The 24,199-nt window shown below is 51.2% G+C and overlaps 1 protein-coding gene across 4 annotated transcripts; it reads right to left on the bottom strand.

Annotated features, from left to right (window-relative positions):
• Nucleotides 1-1,478: 1,478 nt before the first annotated feature.
• Nucleotides 1,479-23,706, bottom strand: AGFG2 (ArfGAP with FG repeats 2). 4 transcript variants are annotated; one of them, XM_030845869.3, is made up of 13 exons: nt 22,811-23,279; nt 14,791-14,884; nt 13,826-13,941; nt 12,560-12,713; nt 11,826-11,991; nt 11,024-11,149; nt 10,347-10,379; nt 5,179-5,299; nt 4,908-4,990; nt 4,637-4,717; nt 3,626-3,769; nt 3,017-3,102; nt 1,481-2,688 (listed from the first exon to the last, which is right to left on the bottom strand). In XM_030845869.3, exons 2-13 carry the CDS (start codon nt 14,842-14,844, stop codon nt 2,629-2,631), a joined length of 1,224 nt encoding a protein of 407 aa, XP_030701729.1. In that variant the 5' UTR covers nt 14,845-14,884; nt 22,811-23,279; the 3' UTR covers nt 1,481-2,628. The 4 variants fall into 4 exon arrangements, with proteins under 4 accessions (XP_030701728.1, XP_030701729.1, XP_030701727.1 ...); XM_030845867.3 differs by lacking the exon at nt 22,811-23,279 and adding an exon at nt 23,299-23,704 and having other exon boundaries at nt 1,483-2,688; XM_030845868.3 differs by lacking the exons at nt 10,347-10,379; nt 22,811-23,279 and adding an exon at nt 23,299-23,706 and having other exon boundaries at nt 1,479-2,688.
• Between the last annotated feature and the right edge of the window lie 493 nt (nt 23,707-24,199).

The following is a 24,199-nucleotide window of genomic DNA, read 5'->3' as shown; positions in this document are numbered from 1 at the left end:
TGGAGGGGTCTGCAGGGACAGCGCCAGCCCCTTCCTCCATCGGAGAGCTTGATAGAGGTCCTGGGCACTGGCTCCTGCTTCCTCACCCGCAGAGGCAGCCATCAGTGACCTACTGAAGGCTGGGGTCAAGCCAGAGGACTGTTGCCTGCAGAGCATTGTCACAGCATTGGCCAGGGGGACATGAGCACTTGGTCAGAAGCCTGGTGGCAGTCTGGGTGAGTCCTTCCAGCCCCATGGTGTGGGTCCAGATTTGTAACCACCAGGCAGGGCCTGCAGGGAGGCCCTGGGTGATGGGGCGGGGGGAGCACAGCCCAGTCATTTAGACATTTCCTGAGGCCAGGGGTTCTTCCATCTCTGCTGCCTGCCTGGAGAGAGGACGCCGGGTGGAGGCAGCACCAGGCTGTTCCACACCGAGACAGGCAGCTGCAGTCCCGGTCTCAGCCTACGCCCTGTGAACTCTTGATTTTTCTGCCCTGGAGTTGGACGCTGACCCGTTGTAACTTCTCTGACTGGTCATCCTGCCCTGGCCAGTGAGCTGGTGGGGGTCCATGTCGGACAGAGTGACTGAGAAGCGTGGAGTGGGGACTGCAGGGAGGTCCTGCGCCCAGGCACTGAGCAGTTGAGGAGATCCCTGGGAAACAGCGGCAGTGTGACTCAAACAGTAAGAAGCACTGCAGCTGCTGGTCCTTTAAATCTCACCTCCAAACCTCAGTGTTTTTGGTTAGGAAAGGAGGCGCCAGGGAGCTGGGGAAAAAGAAGGCTCCTCCTCCCCCTCCTTCTCCACCACAAGATTCCAGCTTCTCTCCTGTCCCTGGCTCTGAGCAGAGAATGGGGAAGACACAGATAATCAAGGGTGACAGAGAATACCCAGGGAAAAAAAAGATGGTCCACCCTGGGAGCGCCACCAGGAGATGGAAGGAGAGTAGAGGCTGGAGAACGGGAACCACAGACACAAGACAGGATGAGGACTGAGCCCTGGGAAGGTGGGGAGGCCACGCCTGGCTGTGCAAAGAACAGCAGCTGAAGGTATTTACAGGAAAAATCCTCAAAGTAAATCAGTGATAAGACTGTCCCGGCCTCTCCTTGCTGTCAGGTTAAAGGTCATTGGGTGGAAAGACTCAGAGAAATCCCAAGAAGGGAAGACTGAAGGGGCCAGAGTTCCCAGGCAGCCTTAGGAAAGGGAGAGGCGCTCACAGCAGGGCTGAGTTCGGGGCCTCTCCTCCCCCAGGTGAGGTGTCTAACCCAAGCCGGCTGTCTTGTTACCACACACACAGCCTAGACACTGTTGACACAACATCCCCAGGTGGCAAGGGTCTGGGGAGGGGCTGAGGAGGCAGCTGACCTGGGACAGCTGGACTTTGACTAGGCCCTGCCCGACCCCCATGCCGGGTCCTCCTCTGCACCCTCTCCCCCGCTCCCTCCACTGCTAAAACTGGACTCCAGTTCAGACAGGGACTGGCTCTGTCCTTGGCGAACAGCAGCATGGGCACCGACCCAAGAAGTCACGTTGACTGACATGGGGCCCCTCAAGCTGGCCCAAAGCAAGACCACGAGAGCCGTTTTTTCCTTTCAAATGCAGTTCTTTTCCAACATTGCCTGCAACAGCTTCGGTGCAGAGATCTGGGGCCAGGGGGAGGAGCGGGGGAGGCACAAGGGAAGAAGAAAGGAAAAAAAAAGCCAGCTGCACAAAGCCTTTCTCTGGAAAAGCCCAGGCTCGGGGTGGTCGAGAAGTGTGCCTCCTTCCCCACCATCCCCTGGAGCTCCGGCTTTGCGAGGCACAGATCCCATTCCCCGTGTGAAAGAGCTGTCTGGGAGAGGAAGAATGGCTGCATCTGGATACGTATGTGTATGCATATATATAGATATATATATATAATAGGCTATATTAGAAAATTCTCTATGTATAAATATAAAACACTGGTATCCAAACATGACACCACAGCTAACTAAAGTGCTTGACGGAAGTTGGGCATGTATAAGTATGTAGGTAAAACTATTCATCCTGAGGGAGCTGGGGAAGCGAAAACATGGAGAAAGGGGTGCTGTCCCAAGCCAGGGCCCCAAGGGCACTCAGGCTCCCCAGGACCTCCACGTCCCGTCTGATCGCCATCCCATGTCAACACCATGCACGCCTCATCCCCACCTCCGCCCTGCTTTCCCCACTGTGCTTCCTCCCACGAGGAGAACAGTGTTAGACAGCTGGGCAGTGGGGAGTTGTTCCCACAAGGAGCACAGCTCAGCCTGTGCCCCCAGCTTCCTCTGCTCACAGGGTTCGGAGTGAAGGGAGCGCTGGGGGCAGGAGAGGAGGACTCTTGTCATCATAATTAGTAATTTGAAAAATAAAACACCAAGGCTCCTCTAGGCCAGGCTCTGCCAGCCCGCCTCCCGGGCCCCCTGCCTGGGTGGGGGCTGGAGGAGGAAGGAGGAAGCCTTGGGGTGGCTGACCCGGGAAGCTGCCCTTTTATCTGCAAGCCCCAAGCAAAGCATTAGCACCTCCACCATCCCCAGACCCCTACCCTTCGAAACAAGACCCATCTGGTCTCAGACCCGCAAAACTGCCACAGGCAAGTGGTCATCGGAGCTCCAGGGAGTAGAGGGGCCCCAGAGAGCAGCCCCCCGGACACAGTGCTACAAGAATGGGTTGGTGTTTGGAGGGTTGCAGGCAAACGGGCTTGATGAGGATCCAGTCTGGAAAGAAACAATCACCACAAATTGTTAGATTAGGGAGGAAAAGCTGGAGGCCACAGAAGAAATGCAGCTCAGGATTCTTTTCTCCCTCAAAATTACTGTGCTGAGGGAAGAGGGAAAATAAGGGAGCTAGGAGGCAAGCAGAGGGGCGGGGCGCGCAGAGGCTCCTTAACTAGCCCACTCATCCCTGGCTGGGCCAAGGCAGTCTCGCGAGGAAGGGGCGTGGTTCCGCCCCACATTGCCCTCTTCTCCTGGAAGGATTCTGTCCCAACCCCCAGAGTGAAAGGCCACACCCACACCAGGCCCGGGCCCTGCACCGGCCACTCACCATGAAGGGGTTGGTGGAGATCCCAGCTGGCTGGCTCAGTGGCCTCTGCCCCAGCTTGGCAGATCCCTGGTCTCCGAAGGAAGAGCCTGGCAGGAAGAGCAAAAACTCAGCTGACGGGAACCCTGCCCCTCGGGGCTAGTGCTGCCTAGCTCGCCTGCCTCCCTGCAGGGCAGGCCCAGTTACATCCCAAGGTGGTCAGGCAGCGGGGGCCTCCCCAAAGCCAGGAAAAAATCTGTGGAACAGTCAGAGGACACAGGCAGGTCTGTTGCTTCCCTGGTCTCCCCCTGCTGGTCCAGAAGGGAACTAGCTCAGATGTCTGGCTCCCTAATACGTCTTACACACACACACACACACACACACACACACACACACACACACACACACACACACACACACACACACACACACACACACACACACACACACACACACACACACACACACACACACACACACACACACACACACACCACCCCCCACCCCCAGAGTCCCTGGGGGTGGGAATGGGGTAAGAAAGGAGGGCGCGCGTGCGCACACACACACACACAGAGCAGAGTCCCTGGGGGTGGGAATGGGGTAAGGAAGGAGGGCGCGGTCTGAATCCCTTACCATTCTGCTGCTGAGTCACTGAGGTCGGTGGGGGGAAGAGCGGTGGGGGGAAGAGCGGTGGGGGGAAGGGGCTGGAAAAAGCCCCGGTGGGTGGCACCGTCTGGGGGAAGCCAGGCCCAGCACCGCTCATCCCAAAGCCTGGCCCTGTGGCGGGAGGGAGGGACATGAGGTAGGTGAGGTTCTGGAAGGTGGGCAGGAGAACAGTTCTTCCTAAGTCCCTCCAAGACACAGAAATGGGATATAGTTTTTCACCACCCAGAGGTGTGGAAGTACCCGAAATGAGCACGAAACCCTTCAGCGTCCAAGCATCGTGTCAACCCTGCCCTCTCCGGCCTGTGGCCTGTGGCTCGGACAGCAGGGTAGTTATGATCATGGGGTCAGCTTTCTGCCACCTCTTAAACTGCATAAATCAAAGCAAATTACCAGCCCTCTCTGCCTCAGTTCTCTCATCTCTAAAACGGGGACCATGCCTATCTCCTCGGACTGCTGTGAAAATCAAATAATGGATGTAAAGCCCTAAGTGTTGGGCCTGCCACGTGGGTCAGCTTGGTAGCAAATATTATTCTCTCTTCCTGGCCTGAAGGTTTTAGAGGAACAACAAAAAAACAACAAAAAACAAACAAAAAAACGAAGGGGGGCATGAGTGTGAGTTTGGAGAGAGAAAAGCAGAGGCAGGGGCTGGGGAGGGGCAGGAGACCACAGGACTCCAGCTGAGGAGGGCAGGGAACAGGGCCATGGTTTCAGGTGGGACACAGAAGGGAAGGAGGCTGGGCTCCCAGAGGGAAACTGAGGATTGGAGAAAAAAGAATCACCACCACTACCAGTCAGCCTTAACCCTTCGGAACTGGCTCAGGGAAGGGGCAGCCTGTCTTTTCTAACTCCGAAATTCTGATTTGGTGACTTAGGGGCCTCTAGTTTTTGCCCACTAGGTGGACTGGAAATTAAACCGGCCTGGCCTGGGCTGGTGACTATGGAGAGAGTCAGGGCCAGGGGACAGTCTGGGAGGCTTACCTGTGGCCAAGCCATTGGGCTGGAAAGGGTTGGTGGAAGGCAGCTGGGCGTGAGCAGCAGGTGTGGTGAAAGGGTTGAAGGCTGCTCAGGGTGGAATGGGGTAGAGGAGGGATGAAGAGCTGGTTATTTTTTTCTCATTTGGTTAATATCGTGATAACTGAGCATTCCTCTAAATCCTGGTGTGCATCTCTCCCCACTCCCCTCCCTCCAGGGTCCCCAATTTCCTCTTGGCCTTAGATCCCCTCCCTGGGTCTCTACACACAAGACTCACCTCCAAAGGAGAGCCCTGTGCTTCCGCCTCCACCAGTGGTGGCCGACTGGAGCGTGGGGACCTGGCTGGCCATCCCGAACATGCTGTGATATGGGGAGAAAAGTCGGCGTGCACATCATCTAGCACCAAGGAGGTGAGCTGGGCAAGGAACTAGGAGATGGCAAACTCTGTCCTGCCGGACGGGAGGAGCCGAGTGGCTGGTATAAGCAAGGCCAGGCTTTCCTGGCCGGCTCTCCTGCCCGATGGCAAGCTCCCCAACATCTGGACCTACCTGCTAGGGATGCCTCCAGCTGATGCCCCGGGTCCCAGGAGGCTGCCCGTATCTGCAAGGCTGTTGGGCTGACTGGCAGGTGCCAGAGGAGAGGCACCAAATGGAGTCCCCTGGCTGCTCCCTGGGCAGGCACAGGAAGTAAAACAGGGGGTGCTGGCATGAGACAGGACGGAAAGGGCAGGAGGAGAGATGGAGGCAGAGGTGCAGTGGAGGGGGAGGGGAGGGATGGCACAAACGGGGTCCTCTGAGGCAGCCCGTTCTTCCCCCGATCGGATCACCCAGTTCAGGAGGGTTTGTCTCCCACCGAGAATTCTAGGCGATGTGAGACTCAGCCCTTCTTAATCTCCCTAGCGCTCAAAACCGCCACCGCAGAGAGAGAAGCAGTTCTTCCTCCTCGTCCAGGTCACCGTCCCTCCTGCTCTAGTCTGGATTACACTTCCCATTTTTTTCCTTAAGAGATGGAAACGTCTGTCTTTTGCCTAAACCAGCATTTCCATTTATGAATAAATCATATGAAGGGGCAGGTAGAGGGGTGGGGAAGGAGCTGTGAAGGGCAGAAAGGCTCAGGGACACTTGGGTGACTCGGGGAACGCGGAGATGGCACTGGAGGTGCTGAGCATAAATCTCCGGCCTCGCCAGCACCCTTCTCACTCCCATCGAGCCACCTGCTCCCCTCTCAGGAGCCCCCTGACGCCAGGACCTCAGATCAGGGCTGGGACGCACTGCCCACGGCGCAGGGCGGACAGCAGGGCTCTCCTGCCCTCCCTGGTCTTCATAGTCAACATGGAAGAGCCTCACAGGGGAAGTTTACAGAACAGCCCTCGGGGCGGGTTAGGGTTAGGGTTAGGGTCCGGGTCCAATCAGCAACCTGGTCTCGAAGGAAGAGGCCTGAGGCCCTGTCATTTTAAGAAAGCCTCTTTATCTGAGTGTCTAAGTCTCATTTGTAGTGTGGGGTCCTGCCAACTACTCTGGGCTACAGTGAGGGTAAAATGAGGCTACAAATGGGGAAAAGCTTGATTTTTCTGAGTGCTGGAAGACTTTTTGTTACCGAAGGGAAACACACTTCACATAGTGCCCGCCTCCTGACGGTGCTCCGGAAGGGTTTGCTGAATGAACAGCTGAACAGGCAGAGGGAGAAGAACTGGATTCCAGTTGTGGTTCTGCCACCTGCTACCGCTGTGACTTCAGCAAACCATCTCTCTCACTCTCCGGAGCCCACTTTTGTTCTTGCTCCCCAACCCCGCCCCCTGTAGGGTGGCTGTAAAGGCCCTCTGAGATGAAGTATTTTGAAATCTACAAAGCATAACACAAATGTGAGGTATTATCATACCTATGAGATACTACTTCCAGGGTCAGAGAAGCAAGACAAGGTCTCAAAGGAAACACAGGATGGCTGGCTCAGATGGTAAACACGAGCGGAAAGGGCCCGACCCACAGCCCTCAGCTCTGGCCTTTCCACGCTGCCTTGAACAAGAGGCCTTGCCCATGGCCTTGGCCTGCTACCTCCTACTCACCCTGCAGGCTTAACAGAACCATGTCTTCCATGGGCCTTCCTGACTCCAGTGTTTGATCCTGGTTTTCCTCTCCTAGCACCTTGTTCTTTTCCTTCCTAGCACTTGACATATTTATAGTGATGTATTTTTGTTTATTTCTGTATCAACTGGGTCCCCACTATACCAATTCCACTGCCAAGAATTCCCTTACAGATATAACTTGCCAATGTGCCGAAGCAGGGTTATTAACTGCAGCGCTGTTTAACAGCAAAAGACTGGAACATCCTAAATATTCAACAACAGGGAACTGAGCAGATAAATTATGGTCTAGACATAAGTTGGACAGTGGTGCAGCTATACAAAAGAATGAGGAAGCTCTTAATGTACTACTAAAAAAAAATCTAGGGCTTCCCTGGTGGTGCAGTGGTTGAGAGTCCGCCTGCCGATGCAGGGGACGCGGGTTCGTGCCCCAGTCCGGGAAGATCCCACATGCTGCAGCGCGGCTGGGCCCGTGAGCCGTGGCCGCTGAGCCTGCGCGTCTGGAGCCTGTGCTCTGCAACGGGAGACGCCACAACAGTGAGAGGCCCGCGTACCGCTAAAAAAAAAAAAATCTAACAGTACTGTTATTTTATTTATTTATTTTTTTGGCCGCACCATGCGGCTTGCAGGGTCTTAGTTTCCCAACCAGGGATCAAACCCATGCCCCCTGCAGTGGAAGCGTGGAGTCCTAACCACTGGACCGCCAGGGAAGTCCCTAATAGTACTGTTAAGTTAAAGAAAAATCAAGGTTCAGAACAGCTTGTATATTATGCCATAAAATGCTCAGTAAAAAAAAAAGAGAGAAAACAGGACAATAAAAGATGAGTAAGTGAAGGCTACTGACTCCTTTCCCCAGAGGCACAGCTGTGGAGAGGTGAGACGAGAGACCAGCGTGGGTCAGGCTGCAGAGACATTTTGTAGGACGGGAACTTGAAGTGTATTTGTGGGAAAAAGGGGCATGCCGGTAGAGGTGGAGAAAGTGGAGGTGAAATTCAGATAGGAAAGCTGATGGGACCAAGCCCTGCAGAAAGTGGGAAAGGACGAGGGAGGTAACCTTCACAAGGGAAGATACTTCTCTTTCTCAGACACGAGAGGAAGAAGAGGGAAAGGAAAAGATAAAGACACAAGGCAAGGAAGGAAATGGCAGGGCCGGGGTGGTTCTCAAATCCGCGTTGCTCCCTGGTCCCCTCAAACCTCAGCCCTCGTTTCTTGTCAGTACAGTTGTGGGCTTTCTTCTGAGCACCTCAGAACTGCAATGTGGATCTTCCTTTTCTAAGGGGTGAGGCTGCTGTGTTCATCCAAACCCCTCTGTTAAGGGTATCTTCCTGGTGCCAGGCACAGAGCATACCTGATGGGGATGGGGGACCGGCTGTAACGTGGAAGGGCTGAGAAGCCAGCAGGGAAGCCGAGTGCCCAGGGCCTGCCTGCGAGGTTCCAGGGATGGGCCGCTTCTTGAGAGCCAGCACTCAGGGGACAGTGCTCTCCTCAGCCCCTCTCCCTCCCCAACCCCTGGGCTTTCCTGAGGGACAGTGCTAGGCTGTGGCCACTGCGAGCCCTGGTCTTCAGTCCTCTCGCACCCACAGGCTGTGAGGAAGGCTGGGAAGCCACCAGGGCGGTGGTGGATCTTTGGCTTCTCAGACCCCAGGGCTTTCCTTTGCCCGACGGACTCGAGGTACATGGACTTTCCCAGCGGACACAGCTCCCCGTCCTTACTGGGGTCCGACTCCTCAGTCTTGCTCTGGGCCCTTGGGTCAGGGTGCTCCCCTCAGTGAGGACCAGGCTCTCCGCCGAGGGCGGGGAGAGAGTGCTGTGTGCCTCCTGGCCGGCGCTAGAGGGCAGAGCGGCCCTGGCTCAGGCAGGCTGGGCTCCCTGCACCGAGGGCACGTCCTCAGAAAGGAGGCCGCCGCTCCCAATACCTGTGCTCCTTTGCTTCCTATCCACTGCCAGAGCCTCACTCCACACAGCTGGATTAGTAGACTTGCCTTCTAACAGTTTCAGGGGAAACCGCACTTTTAGAAACCCCCCTTCTCCATACTCCCCCTCAGATATATAACAATACAACCAGCCTTGTCAGAAGAGACATCCACCTCTCACCCAAATCTTCCTACTTCCTCCCCAGTGGTTCCTCACGTCACACTCACAGTAACCCCCTCGTGGTCATGGTGTGGCTGGGAATGAATGGGATCTGCCACTGATCACACATTTGATTTTGGCCAAGCTGAGCCAGTTTCCTCAGCTGCAAAACAGAGATCTTCCTTTCCTCATGGAGATGATACGGGGGTGCTCCCCAAGCACCGTCAGCGCTGGTGGGCTCTGGGTCCGGCCGTGGGCTGTCTGCTTCTTGAGATGAGCAGACACTGGACAGACGGTCCATCCCAGGTTCAGCCTGGGATGGCTCCAGGGCTGACGCCTCCCTTCTCTCCTTTAAAGCTTGGCACTTTAAGCACTCCCTTTAAACTAATCAGTTGCGCTAGGAAGGCATCTCTGAACCAACCAATTTATAACCACCTTGTAATAGGCTGTTTCCTTTCCAGATCCCATTCCTGGGAATAGTTCCCTCTTGCTAAATTGATTATTCCTGTACCAGTATACACGTTTGCCAACAGCATACAAAAGGGCCTATTTCCCCACACAATACTGGCCATTATTCATCTTTAAAAATTTTGTGAATATAATGTGCAAAATTACTATCTTATTCTAACTTGTGTTTCCCCTGATTAGTTAGGTTGAGGACATTTTCATGTTTTTTTCTGGGTATTATCTGCTTCTATCCCTTGTCCATTATTCTAGTCTTTCTTATTAATAGGAGTTTAAAAAGGCACCTTATGGTTATTAGCTTTTTGTCTCTTTTCCATGTTGTAAGTGTCTTCTCCTCATCTGCTTCATGCCTTTAAGGACATGAAACATTGTGTGGGGACATTTTTTAGGACATCTTTTACCATATAGAATAACATGTTATATAGAATAACATGTTATATAGAATAACATGTTATATAGAATAACATAACAATTTCTCCTTGTTAGAGTTTATGGAGATTTTGTTTCCCAGTATATGGTCAAATTATAAAAGGGTTATATGTTTGAAAATAATGTATATTCTGTATTTTTGTTACAAAGTTCTACTTATACTTCTTAGGTCAAACTTGTTAAAGTCTTCCTCAAATGGTCAACTCTCTTCCCTCCTCGTCTATCTATTCCACCTATGAATCTTGTGAGAGAATCTATTATAGTCTCCATCTGTTGGTTTATCAGATTTTCTTTCTGTCTAATAGTTTTTGCTTTATGGATTTCAAGGCTACTCTGTCAGTTACTTTAAGTTCACAATGTGAGAACTCTGTTGTGAATTTTAAATTCTGTCAATATAAAATGTCTCTTCCTGTTCCATTCAAAAAATTAAAGACAAGAGCAACAGTGGGAGGTGGGGGCGCTGTGGACAGAGCAGAGAGTCAGGAAGTCTGCGCTGTGGGATGGGCTCTGCTGGGCTGTGGGCTGCATGACTAGGGAAACTGCTAACTGCCTCCTTTGTTAAAGGCTAAATTTGAGAGGTTCCTTCCAGACCTCAAAACTCTAGGGTCAGAGGACCTGAGACAGAGGCTTCTGCCTTGGGTCGGCTGTGGAGTGGGAGGAATAACTTACCGAAGCTGTGACTTCCAGTTAGCATCCGACTGGCTGGCAGTGAGGGTGGGGCAGGGAAAGGGCAGGTAGGTGGGGAGGAGAGAGAGAGTGTCAGTCACTGGCCGGCCCCAGACATCTGTCCTCACAGCGCTCCGGCTGCCCTCCTGTGTGCAGGGTGTCCAAAGGAAGGAGGCAGCCCGAAAGCTCTGAAGCCTGATTGATGTCTGGGAGCTTCGGGAGGGACCGAGTGCTTTAGGGGCCTTTAGACTCTCCTTCCATCCCACAGGAACAACACGACGCAGTGTTGGCAGGCTTCTGCTCTAAGAGGGATGCCTGAGGACTTCTGGAGACCACCTAGGACGCTGACCCAGACCTTGCCCTGGGGGCCCTCTCGGGGAAAGGTCATGTCCATTCTCATGTTTTCTAGGACTCGGGTCTCCATTACTTCCCAGTCAGCGACCTCCTAGTGCACAGCCTGCACAACTCCTGATGCAGTTTTAGCCATTTCCTTACATGAAGAAAGAGAACAGAGTCCCTTCTTCCCGACAAGAACCTCATTAGACTGCCCTCATCCTTTCCTGGAGCTTCTCCTCTTTGTGCGGTACTTTGGGTGGGTGCAGATGTGAATGCAGGGTGATGTATGGGTGTGGACAGTGGGTCACAGTTGCAAGCAAGGAAGCCAGAGGGGCAGAGCTTACCTGGGGGTGCTGGCTGCGCCTGGAACGGGGCTTGGCCAGCTGGAGGCATGCTTCCAAATGCAGAAGAGCCAGGGCTACTGCCAAAGGCATCGAAGTTGGCAAAGCCCCCATGGGAAGGCGTCTGACCTATAGGTGGAAAGAATATAAAGGTTATGTTTATATATGATGTATATGTAATCCATACCACACGGACTAGTTCTGAAGGCCAAGGGCTGCTCAATGGGACATCTGCCTTCCTGCAGGGTCCTCTTCAGAGGGAGCTGGCAGGAGCCTGGGGCAGAGAGCCGGACACATGCAGGGGAAAGGGCATCTCAGAGGCCTCCAAGTTCACTCCCCATTTTTTGTCCTTACTCCGTGAGGCATTAACATTTTTGTCAGGGTCTAGTTTAGGCGGAATCATGGGAAAAGATTTTGCCGCGGGGAAGGGCTTTAAAAAGGAAAAAGGGAAACTAGATAATCACTTTGTTCCACCCTCTACTGGCTACTACTGATCTTCTGGAAGAGGGCAGGGGAAATGGAACCTGTGACAATCCCCTTGCCCCATTTTAACAGAGAGAGAAACTAAGAAAAAGGCTCTTTCCAATGCTCTAAGAGGGAGGGCTGGGAGCCCCCAACTGCCATGCTTTCTGGTCAAACTCCCAAAACTAATCCCGGCTGTACTCATCTGACCCACACCCTCCCAGCCGTGATACTTCAGAATTACCATCACATTCATTCCTGTGCAGAGAGCTAGGGCCGAGTGAATTCCTTGTGTGATGCGGACATATGTTGTAGGAAGGTTCTCTTCCCAAGTCCCACTTACCCCCAAAGGCTGGGAATGCAGCAAAAGCTGGTGCCACCTGGGGAGCAGCAAAGGGGTCTCCGCCGATGTCGGCCAGCAGGTCAGTACTGGCTTTCTTGACCGAGGAGGGGGGAGGTGGCTGAGAGCTCCGGGGCTGGGACGTCCGGGGCTGAGACTGACTGACAGACTTGGAGGAGAAGGCAGTACATATAGCACTCGGAATCCCAGCCATGACCCAGGCCCTTGCATGGCTCCCCGGGCTGCCCCCAGATAGGCGAGTGGAGAGAGAAGAGAGGCAGAAACTACCCTCAACCCAGAGGGTTCCCGGGCAGAAGGTGCCTGAGCCCTTCTCATCCCTAATTCCTCTGTCCTCTCAGTGCAGCAGCTCCCAGAACCACATATTTTAGAGCACGTTAGTCAAGGCAACCCTGAGATACACAGGGATGTCACCCAACAGCCCCTCCTCATCTTTCCCAGGCGCCTGAAGCAGTGTCCTGGCCCCTGTTTTTCCTTGGAGGAATGGTCACGTTTGAAGTTGATACTCTGACTTCCCTAAATACCACTTCCTGTTGGGGTCTTTCTTCCAAAACATACAGATCCAAGGTGAGAGATGCAAGACATGGGAACAGCAGGGCTGAGAACCTGCTCACACCTCTTGGACCGTCGTCTGCTAAGTTCAGGCGATTGGATTTAGGAAACTGATACCCCTGCCTCCCAAATCCCAAAATAAGTTGCAGGGCACATCTGAGAGTTACCTGGCTGGAAGTGGAGGCAGCAGCCGAGAGAGATGGCACAGGATCCCCCAGAAGTGTCCGCGGGGGCTTCCCTTCTGGAATGGAGCCCTGGACGGGGGTGGAGGTGCCACCTTTGGTATAAGTGGGCCCTTTCACTTGGTCTGGGGGGACATACCTTGGAGAAAGAACAGTTAGGCTAAGAGGAGAGGGGTGAAACCTTGGACCTTGCTCAGCTTAGGTGCTTGAGAAAACACAGGTTACAGCAGTCAAAGTCCTTTCTCACTTTCCCTACTGATTCTCTTTTTTGAACTAAAGGGAATTTAGCAACTTAGCAAAGTTCTGCCTAACTTGAGCTTCCCCTTTACTGTCAGGTGCTCATTTTTTTCCTGCAGGGATGTTCAGTTGGCTCTGGCTTGTGCCGGTCTTCCCCTCATCTCTCTCTCCTCTTTCTGACACATCAAACCATCTGGGTTTCAAGTAATAACACCTGGAATCATGCTGAGCAACAGGTGATCCTATTTTCCAACTTCCTACTCAAGGGCCCCCTTTTATTTCCTGGGAGTATCTTCAGGTTCCTCCTCCTCTGCCACCTCATCTTCTAAGTGCTCACGGTCTATCCTGCCGGCTGCTGCGCCTTCTGATCAAATCCCCTTCCACTCCAGTGGATGCGGTCTCTACTCCGGATGTATTTTCTTTATCCCAAGGACCGCCCCCCGAAGGGACTCCAAAATTCTGTTTTATCCACACCAGTCTCCTTGCTCCCTGAATTCTCTTCTCCACCCCAGAGTTACCCCCAACCATGCACACCCCCCCACCCCCCAGAAATCGAACAATAGGAAGTGACACCTGGGGAGAGAAAAGGCAAGAGAGAACAGAGATGCTGTTTCCTCAGCAGGAAAACAGGGGACATATGAATCACGGGTTAAAAGCATGAAGCTAGAGGACATGTGCTCCCAGCCACCTCTCTCCATAAATGAGATCAGCTGAGCTATAAAAATGAACCCAGACTCCCTAGTGGGGGCCCTAGCTCTCCCCTCCAACCAGTCTACTGTCTCCCCAAAAGAGGGGACATCGAATCTGCAAGGTTAGTGACCAAGAGCAAGTTGTTCTTTCCTGTACCTTTGTTATTTTGAAGTCAGAATTCGGCCCTAACTGAATCTGAAGGGAACAGACTCAACCCTCGTCTAGCCTTTGAGAGAAGCCCCAGTTCAGCTCTGGAAACTGGACTGTAAGATGAAGTGTGTCTTGGACACATGTCTCCAGAGCAATCTCTTTCCTCCTCCTTACCATCTCTTCTTCTCATATTTTTCCTGGAGAAACTCCTTCACCTTCTGAGGATCCCTGGAATCTGGTATTAAAGATGTGCGAGCATCGAAAAGACCCAGCCAAATCTTCCTGCAAACCTAAAGGAATGAAGTCAGGTGGCAAAGAAACTGAGGCAGAAAGCATGAAATGGGAGTCAAACCATTTCCAGCTCGTTCATCAATAGACGTTTATCGAGCATGGACACAATGTGAGGATCTGGGTACACCTACAAAACAGACATGATCCCTGTCCTCGCAGAGTGGATCATCTAACGGGGAGGTCATGCCTTAGATAAATAAAAATACATTTATAATGACACACTGTGACACATCTTATGAAAGAAAACAGAGGGCCATGAGAACTAAGAGGGACTAAATTTGGATGGAGGTGGGGTCAGGAGCCATTTTCAGAACTGTGGCTTCCAGAACACCCCCTAGAGGCCCTTGTTTGCACCCTCCAAGTTAAGTCTGTCACCCATAAGCTAGGGATACTGCTGACACCAAGGCTGGCATCTTCCCACCAGCAGATTTAGCTGGAGAAGGGGTTTAACTCCCTTTCAAGTAAACGACATGGCTTAGACCCAGTTGCCAAGGCTCCAGTCAGCAGAGCTGGCTCCAGGAGCTCTTGCTCGGAGGGCCTGGCTCAGTCAACCCTGAACGCTCGTCACTGTGGAGCATTTCCCCCCTCGAGTGCCCAGGAGCCACCCCCGACAGAGATTTTGCTTCTTCCCCTGATTCTTCCAACAAGGGGCCTGGACAAACCCCAAATTTTATAACTAAGTCTGTAAATGTACACCTGGACATAAGTTAAGATACCTTACATATTAAAAAATAAGGGAAACTCGAACAAAAAAGAAAACTGTAGGGCTTTTCTATACTCTTGAGGCAAAGCTCCACCGACAGATAGGGCAACTGCAGCCTGGAACCCTTCCGTCTGGGGTGGCTCACCTCGTTTCCACGGGATTGCAGGAACACTACTTCAGGCTCAGTGAAAGTTGTCATGGAGATGGACTTGACACGATGAGGGGGGTTCAGGCCTCTCCTGTGGGAGACAAATAGAAAAAAAGAGAAGTAGAATGCCACTAGCACTGCAGGTCTGTTTATGGGAGGAGAGGGAGGGGGAAAGGATAAAACTACACGTACACGAAACTCTCTGACTGAAGCTACTTCCTAATTCAAGGAAAGAAGGGAGGCAAGAATGTTCTGGAAGCTTCTCATGAGAGACAGGGAACCCCAGTCATTCTGGAGAGAAAGGTAGAACCTGCCCATCCAGAAGCCTCCTCTACCTCAGCTCAGACCACAGCAGCTGAGTGTTCAGACTGAGGGGTATTTCTGGGAACTCTGGCATGGGCCCACTTCCCGTTTCCTGCTTCATCACTGTTTGAGACCTATAGCACATCCTCAGGGTCCCAGAGCCCATGGAGACACAAATCCCTCATGCATGAGGGAAAGCAAAAACGAAGGCCCGTGACTATCCCTGATAATACCAACACAGATAAGATTTGGAGACAAGAGTCCCTAGGCTGGCTGCTCCCCCTCTTGACTACACAGGAGGGCGGTGTGGTGGAGGGATGGAGCGGGCCCCCCTTTTTAGGGAGTGATCTCTGGGAAAAGAAGTATTCCAGACTTTCTTTCACTTCTAGATCTTTCAATGAAGCAGGAGGAAATCAGGTTCAATCATGAGTATGAGACGGGCATGAGTCAGGAACATATACCCTGTAGGGATGCTTTTGTGCCAGCTCTGTGTATTCTGTTAACTCCCTGGGAGTCCAGCTCTGCCCACAGATGCCCTGTGGAGATTACAGCTGAGAAGGCTTCCTCACCCCCATTCAGCTGCCCTCCAGAGTGCTCTAACGGGAGCCTGGGGCCAAGCCAGGCAGGCTTTCAGAGGTTCCCCTTTCCTTACCTTCAGTTTTACTCTAGTCTGAACCTATGGCCCTCATCACATGAAAACACAACTGGCTGAACCAAAACAAATAAATTAGACCCTGGGGTCAGGAGTGAAAGACCACGGGCACATGCAAGAAAGACAGTCTCAACTGATAAGCCCTCTTCTGGTTTTCACTCCCCTGGAAAAAATGGGCAAAGCAAGACGTGAAAATAAAAGTAACTCTAGAATACGGTCCTGGCTGACGCCCTCAGGAAAGCGAACAAAATTTACCAGATGGAAATCTTAGGGAAAGGTGGAGAAATCACACATGCAGGCTTACAGGTACACACGATGAATACAGGTGCCCAGGCGAGCCTGGCAGAACGGCAGTGCGTGGGTTAGCATAAGTGAAGGCAGCCTGGGCGGGGAGAATGGACAGAGGACAGAGTACAAGGTAAACAGTGAAGGACAGCTGCTCTTTTGGACAAGTTACCGATTATGGGATTCTAACCAAGGACAGGAAGGACACTGGAGGCTACAACTGGGGGCGTTTTCAGCAATTCTGCTACTAGACTTGGATGGGTTTCAAAATACCCCTTTAAAAGATAAGCAATATCAAAGAGGACGGATGCCCTGAGGAAAGATGAGAGCCGGGAAAACCAAAAGCCAGGCTTTGTAACTCGGTGTCAAACCATAGCTCTTAAACCTGATTTGACCTGAAGACTCTCTTCTGATTGCATTTCAGAGACTTCAGTTTTCTCTCCTAAAGTCTCTCTTACCAGTGGCTTGGTTCTGTTTTGGTCCTGAAGTCCAGACATCCCACTTTGATACTCTTTCCCTTGCCCTTTCTCACCTTAACCACTGTGCCCTTCCCCCTGGGAATGCCAGGCCTTTCCGAGGTCTAGCCAGAGCAGACCTCTCTGTTCCTATGATCCCGGGCCGCCCTATCACCTCCCACTGACAAATATTTACTTTGCTAAATAAAACACAAGGCATTGCGTTTGGCACTGTGGGGGATGCAAAAATTATAGGACCTAGTCCTCGATCACTTGCTTCCAAGAAGGAGCCAAAGAGCCCGGAGAGGGTACTTCGCAATGCAGCAGGCGCACAGTCAGATGGGGGAGGACGTGGCACCAGGATGCAGCAGTGAGGGAAGAGAAATGGTCATGGGAAAAGTAAAATGTATTATGTTTACACTAGAAAAACAGATTCTAAGCCTATCACAAAAAGGTCATTGACATTTCCTGACAGGACAACCAGGAACTGTTAGCAAAGTATAAACAGGGAGGTGTGCTTCCTTGGCAGGGGTGGGGGGTGGGGAACTTGACCCACTCATCAGTCTAGAGGGGATGCTTAGAGCAACAGAACTTCCTCTGGCTGAGCTTGGATTGGAGGGATTTTGAGGTGGGGTGGAGAAAGGATAAAGGAAAGGCAGAGAAAAGAAGTGATTTAGGTGCTTTGGGCCAAATGAATCTTGTGGAACAGGATGTTTCCATAGCACAGTACAAAAAGCAGTGCTCTGACCTTGATGTCTGTAGACTGGATCATGTATAACCAGAGCCACGGTTTGGGGGCAGGGAGAGTCTACAAGGCAACACTGCAGTCCAGGAAGAGGGCCTCGTTACACGGCCTATGAGTCAGAGCGTTTGTCTCTGAATCACAGGGAGGCCACTGCTGGCCAAGAGAAGCAATTTAGAAATGAGAGCCCCTCTCCTCCCAGGAGCCGAAATCAAATGGTCTAGGAGTGTTGTGTGTTACCGGGTACAAACCAGGGTCATGCACTGGGCCAGATGGGAATCACTGGCCTGGAATTAAACAGACCCAACTCTCCAACTTGCAGCCAGTCTCCCCAACATAACTCTCAGGTTCTCCCCGAAACAAGAAGAAGTGAGAGCTTGAAGGAGGCACTGCTCTTTGGTTATCACAGCAAATTTATTCTATTATTTCTAACCAGGAGGAGCTGGGGAGATAGAGATAAAGGTATTTGCCCAGAATAGGGCAAGTTTCTCTAGTTGAAGGCAAGTACATTACTAGGGCTCAAGCCTTCAGCCCAGTCATGATGTCTTCTTCTACTTCAGTTTCCTTTTCACAGGGCACCTAAATGGCACTTGAAGTACTCTGACTCACTCTCTGAAGCACTCTGAATCACTTGGCAAGTGAAGCGACTTGCAGAGATCCTAAAGTCTGCCCAATCCTCCCTCTCTTTGCCTCTCTCCCTTCCCTTTGCTTGTATTAAGCATACTACTATTTCTGCAAATACCACATCTTTTGTTTCTCTGTGGTCATCACCCTCAAACTGGCCCATGTTTTGTTTCTATCTTGCTTCATAGAAGCCTCAAACCTGCTCAGCTGCTCAGATAAGAAGGGTTCTGCCAGGTCGACAGTGGAAAAAACCAGTTCTACCCAGCACCCAAGTTCCTTCATTTGTGCCAGATTTGGACTCGGGCATTCCTTACCTCTGAATATTTGTGTTCAAATTCATACACTCTAGATTGTGTTTCTTTGCCCCTGGGATTCCATTCCTCTGCCTCTGAGCAGGGTTCAGCTAAACCAGGTTAGCTTTTATCTTGGACCCAAACATTACCAAGAAGAGTTCCTCTTAGGAAGGCTCCCCATTACCCTGCTCCAGGGTCAATTTCACTAATTTTAAGGAACTCCTTCCTAACTGAAAGTCCCCTGCTTCGACCCATTTCCTGAAGTTCTTCCTCAGTGACAATAATAAAGAGCTGCCCTCACGTAGAGACACGTGGACTCCTGATACTACCAGCTACCTTCCTCTTCAGGCTCAATCTCAATCCTTTCACATTTTGCCCCCTTTCTTCTCACCCCTTTGTTAAGTTGTTATTTTCTTAGGAGCTTTTCAAGTTGTCCAAAGGCCCTATACAATAAAATGCCTAAATCTGTAATTTTAGAGACTCTGTCCATCTCTGCCTGGCAGAAGTGAATATGAAAGGAGAGGTGCGGACTTCCCTGGTAGAGCAGTGGTTAAGAATCCGCCTGCCAATGCAGGGGACACAGGTTTGATCCCTGGTCCGGGAAGATCCCACATGCCGTGGAGCAACTAAGCCCATGCGCCACAACTACTGAGCCTGTGCTCTAGAGCCCGCGAGCCACAACTACTGAGCCCTTGTGCCTCAACTACTGAAGCCCGTGCGCCTAGAGCCCGTGCTCCATAACAAGAAGCTCACATACCGCAACGAAGAGTAGCCCCCTCTCGCCGCAACTACAGAAAGCCCGCACGCAGCAACAAAGATCCAGCCAAAAATAAAATAAAATAATTTTTTTTAAAAAAGAAAGGTGAGGTGCGAGGGGATGGAGGGACAGGACTAAAATAAGGGCAAGGCATACGTCTACCTCTCCAGCCCAGACAGATGGAAAAGTACTGAATTATTGAACAACATACTATACCTTTCCTTCCATGGAGATAAAAGTGTTTCGGTTGGGAACAGCTATTAGCGAGCCAGACAGGGAAACTAAGGCACCAGGAGGGTAGCAACTTGTCACAAATAGAGAGCTGTCAAGCACATCTCTTGACATCCAGTCCAGGGCTCCGTCCACCTCAATCCTGACTTAATCCCACTGTCAGAATAAAGTTGTAAAGAAGTAGAAGAGACAAATAGCCACTACTGAGACCTGAAAGATGATGGATTAAAGGATAGACTCAGACAGACAGGTCAGGGAAGCATGTCACATACTTGGCTGAAAAACTGGGTGTCAAAGATAGTGCCTAGCCCAGATGCCAATGAGATCTCAGGCCTCTCCGTCTATTTCCTTTTTAAAGAAAAGTTGAGGCATTTTTCTTTTCTTTTCATTTCTCCATTGAGGCATCCAAGCAAACCAGAACAAGAAGGAACACTGAGGCACTGCTTTGGAAAGAAGTCCTTTTCTGTGGCAATTTTTACCCCCCCTAGCTTCAAATGGCAGATTCGTCTTCTAGTTGAAGAGTTAGAAGTATAACTGAAAAGACAAGCGCATGAATAGATTAGGGAGAGTAAAAGGATCTCTATCCAGGTTAAGGAAATTCGGTATTGGAAGAAAACCAAATGAATAAAACTAGGTCAAATTTGGGACCTACCACTGTGGCAGCATGTATGTAAATTTAGAAACGGCAGAAATTAGCAGCCTCTCTCTCAGGCCCTCACACCAACACTGTGGGTTTCTGCTTGAGCTGAGAAAAAATTTCTCATTGAAAAAGACAGAAAGAATGAGCTCGCATATGCAGAGCTGAAGGCACAGCCATACCCACCCCCACTATTAAAATCTCAATTTTTCTTCAGCTCTTGGGAAATTCAACTTTGGCTGGAACAGTCAACTTTGTTATTATCAGTCAATCCAGCCAGATGGGAACCCTGGCAATTCTGCTCACTGCCCCAGAACACTCCAGCCCCCTAAGTGGTCGACATATTTGTAACACACTCAACAGAAAACTGGCTTTCAGAAGAAGGCCAAGCCTCTGTCTCCTTTCTCTGGCTATGGTGGGAAGTGTGATACTTCAATTTCCTCCCCTCAGTATCCTCTTTAAGCATGAATATTTCTTCTCTTTTCATCATCATAGCTGAATATGAGCTCTCATCACTCTCTAGCCCATGCTGAACTTTAGTTTACTTCGTAGCACTTATCACTACCTGAAATTATATATTTCATGATTTATTTAGAGTCCAAGGCCTCCCCTAGGATGCAAGCTACATGAAGATAGGACTTTGTCAGTTTTGTTCATTACCACAACTCCAGTGCCTAAAACAGTGTCTGGGGCTCAAAGACACTTGACAAACATTTGTTGACTGATAGACTGATGCAAGATATTGGCCTACTACTACGATTTTCACTAGCACCACAAAATCCAAATCTGTGGGCAAGCAACCATGTGGATTTAAGACGTTGACTGGTGTGTGGGTCACCGTGGAGCCACGCCTCTCCATTGCCTGCTGGGCTGTGTGCCCCCTCCTCACTCTACAGCCAGCAGTAAGCACGCCCCACCTCACATTCTGCCTATGGCCCACCTGCCAGCTCCCAGCCCTTCCCAAGGTACATCAAAGGACACTGGTAATACTTTGTGAAGACCCCTTTTAAAGCTTTACATGCTTTGCCCTAGTCCATGCTATTACGACTCCAGTCAGCAAAGGAGAAGTACCAAACCACCAGAACAGATGGTCACAGCCAGGGCAACTAAAGCTTTCTTGTAGAGTTTCTTCTGAAATTTGTCTCTTTATAATCTCAACATGCCTTCAGTTCAGCTTCATTTATTGGTCCAGCTTCTTGACCCTTCACTCTACCCTCACTTCCTGCTAACAAACAGTTGGCCTAGCTTCTGATTTCCCCACCACCAAAATGCGTTCCCTAAAGTCTACCACCTTGAGAATCACTCCGAGTGATTCCCATAATGCTTTACCAAAACACTAAGCAAAAATGTCCTTTCGAGAATCTTTTGAAACTAAAAGAAAAGGGGGAGGCTGGTAGACTCCCACCACTTGGTCCTATAGGAACTTAGCTTCCTAAGGAGCTAAGCCCCTAGTTGGAAGTTACGTGCGCCACAGACAGAGACAGGCCTCTTGAGGTACTTCTCTATTAAGCAACCTTAGGCCATCGTCAGCCCCACCCACTGTCTGTCCAGATCACAGGTGTTTGACTTTTCACCAGTGAGCTCAACAATAGTGACCACAGGAGGAAGTGGTAAAGTTCTGCAAATTGTGCACTGATGTTTAAGGAGTTAACTTGTCCAGCAAAAGAAACCGGGTTTTTAATGTGAGCCAGATCCCTTGGCCCTCCTTCTGTCCTGATTGAGGGACATTCATTATAGAAGGGAAGTGTTGTCTATGGGATACTTTAAACCAAGATCTATAAAATAATGATAATGATGTCAGCACTTTCCATTTATTCAGCGTTTTAGCTTTCACGCCTTCGCAGCTGACTAGGGGAATGAGTTAACACTGCTTCCTGGTATTTTCTTCCTGGGACCTAGACTCTGATATGCCATCAGTGTTATCCCCCTGCTTCCTTTGACTTCTCTCCAGACTCTGTAATCAGATTTGCCTTCTCATAACAGGATCTTCAGGAATCTGCTCTCTTTGTACTCTGCACTATAAATATTCCTAAACTTTGCTCCTATTCTCCTCAAAGTACTTGTCCCAGTCTCGAGTCTCTATCCTTTGACTTCCTTTGAGCCTCTATCTCAACTTTTGACACGTTACTGTTCGTGTTCTAAACCACTATCCCAAGAGCCACAATGCTTTTACTTAGACGAAAGTCAAGTCTATCCTCACAACACACAAGTAAGGTTGATTAAAACATAGAAGTTTGGCTAAGGAAGTAAGAATCGAATAGAGAAATAATCCTAAACTGCATGAGGAGACCTGGACCCTCATTTCTGCTCTGCCATGATCATAACTAATATGGAACAACAAATGCTGAAAACAGCAACCCCCATCTGGCATTGGATAAGTTACTAAACCTCTCTTTGCTTCTGTTCTCCCATCTGTCACGCAAGAACAATACCACTCCCTCCTCAGCTCCTAAAGATGTAAGAACAAGGAAAGCGCTCCTAGTTAAAAATGAAACCAACCAAACTAATGTATTAATACTAAAAAAGTCAAAATAAAGCCCCTGATAAGCTTATAAAGATAGACATGCAGGCTTGGTATCAAATGTTAGTCATGCATCTAACCAGATAACTCCCTTAGGGGGAAAAAAGAACCTTACTATATAACCAGAAATCTGGGCTAGAAATCTGTGGCTCTAAATTAGCTCAGGCATGACCAAATTCAGTGCCAGTGCCAAGGTAGCACTGCAGATTATTCAACAACGCCCCCCCCCAAATCTAGAAAGAGTCGCCAGATGTTACTACCACGAGCAAGCCATGGTAACAAGGAGCTTAAAGGTGTAAATTATTACACTTAAGGATGGCTCATCCAGACCCCCAAACCTCTGGAAAAGTTAAGTTCTCTAACAGGGCAACCCGTCAGCATTCATCTCTTAGAATTGTAAGAAATCTCCCTCTGGGTAGCATTCTAAAGCCCTGCAAGATTAGGATCTGTTCCTGAACACTGGAACGTGGCTCTTTACCTGCCATTACCGTTGTGCTGTCAACCTGGGTTAACTTACCTATTTTAAATTGGTTTCTCCGTCTCACAATCCAGGATGGGCACAAGCCAGAAGGAAGAAAGGTACCCCTTCATGTTGAGTCTAGCTTGCTCTACCTCTTTCCTGTTTGCCCTCCACCTACATGAAGTTCCCTTTCAAGGTGTCTATCATTCTCTGGCCCCTTAAATCTCTAACCCCCACCCGACCCCAGTTTCCTTCAATTCTCCCCACTTTCGGATCGCCTCGCCTCCTTTAGGGAGTTTCTCCAGTTCTCACGCTGTCTTTCCTTTCCCCTGCATCGCGACTCCAATCGTTTTTTGTCGCCCCTGACCCTTCGCCTTCCCCGTGACACCCCTGCAGCAGACGACCCTCTCGGCACATCCTGCGCGTCCCAGGCCTCCCCACCGCCCCCGACCTCGGCTCTGTCCCTTCGCCCCGGGTCCCCGCTGTCCTCAACGCCAACTCTCCGCCGCTCCTTCCCGGTCCTCCCCCCGCGCCGGTCCACTCACAGGAGGCCGGAGCAGGTGGTGCAGACGAAGCTGCCCACGGTGATATCCACGTAGGTGACCCCGCGCTGGGCGCACTCGAAGCAGTGGCGGTTCCCGGCCTGGCTGCAGCCTCCCAGCTCCCGCACCCGGCGACACCACACCTCCGAGGCCGCCTCCGCCTCCGCCTTTCCCCCGCCGACCCCGCCACCCGGCCCTGGGCCCTTCTTCGCTGCCATCACCATGGCTGCTCAACCCCTCGGACCTCCTCCCTGCAAGTCAGGAATCGCCCCTTCAACCACTGCCGCCTTCCCGCCTCCTCAACCGCCCCCGCACGCCCGGCTCCCCCGACAGAAGCTAGGGAGCCGGCGGCAGCCGCGCGAGACTCCTCAACCCCCTGCTTCTCCTGTCCTGCACGCTAATTGGCTAGCCTCCTCCACCTCCTCAGTCTGATTGGCCCGGCATTGGACGGCCTCGAGTTGCGGGAGCTGCCAACGCCACGCCCCACTGCCTTCAGACCTCAGGCCTCTCGGATTGGGCTGCTGAGACCCCGGCTGCGAGAACTGTGCGTGCTCTCTCCTTGTTCCCGCCCCCTCTCGCCACTGCCTCCAGGGCTGACCGCCTCCCACACTCGATTGGTGAGTCTTCGGAACTCGGCTCCGACGATAACTCTGATTGGCTGTTGAGGCTGCAAAGATTGCTGACGAGAAAGAGTGGGTGTCCTGCGCGTGCGCAGCTATGGTCCTCCTGAGGGATGATAATTCCCGCTAAATTTCAAAGGACTAGTTTCAGCTAGAGTGTGCCGAGAGGAACGCAAAGCCGAAGGGAAGTGGCCAAGTGAGGGGCCAAAGAGAAGGAGAAAAGACGGGAGCTCTCAGAGTAAGGAAGGGAGAAGGAGAGGGAGTGCTTTATAAACGCTATATAT

Source organism: Globicephala melas, chromosome 15, assembly GCF_963455315.2.
Source record: "Globicephala melas chromosome 15, mGloMel1.2, whole genome shotgun sequence".
NCBI classification, from domain to species: Eukaryota; Metazoa; Chordata; class Mammalia; order Artiodactyla; family Delphinidae; genus Globicephala; species Globicephala melas.
This window is presented reverse-complemented; position numbering and strand designations above follow the sequence as displayed.

Bases quoted from the DNA above. Each gene is read 5' to 3' on its own strand.
- AGFG2 (XM_030845867.3), bottom strand. From the start codon at position 23,519: ATGGTGATGGCAGCGAAGAAGGGCCCAGGGCCGGGTGGCGGGGTCGGC. The intron at 3,103-3,625 runs GTAAGGGATTCA...TCTTCCTGCCAG, and splicing joins AGTGACTCAGCAGCAGAATG to GCTCTTCCTTCGGAGACCAG. The intron at 2,689-3,016 runs GTGAGTGGCCGG...GTTTCTTTCCAG, and splicing joins TCTCCACCAACCCCTTCATG to ACTGGATCCTCATCAAGCCC.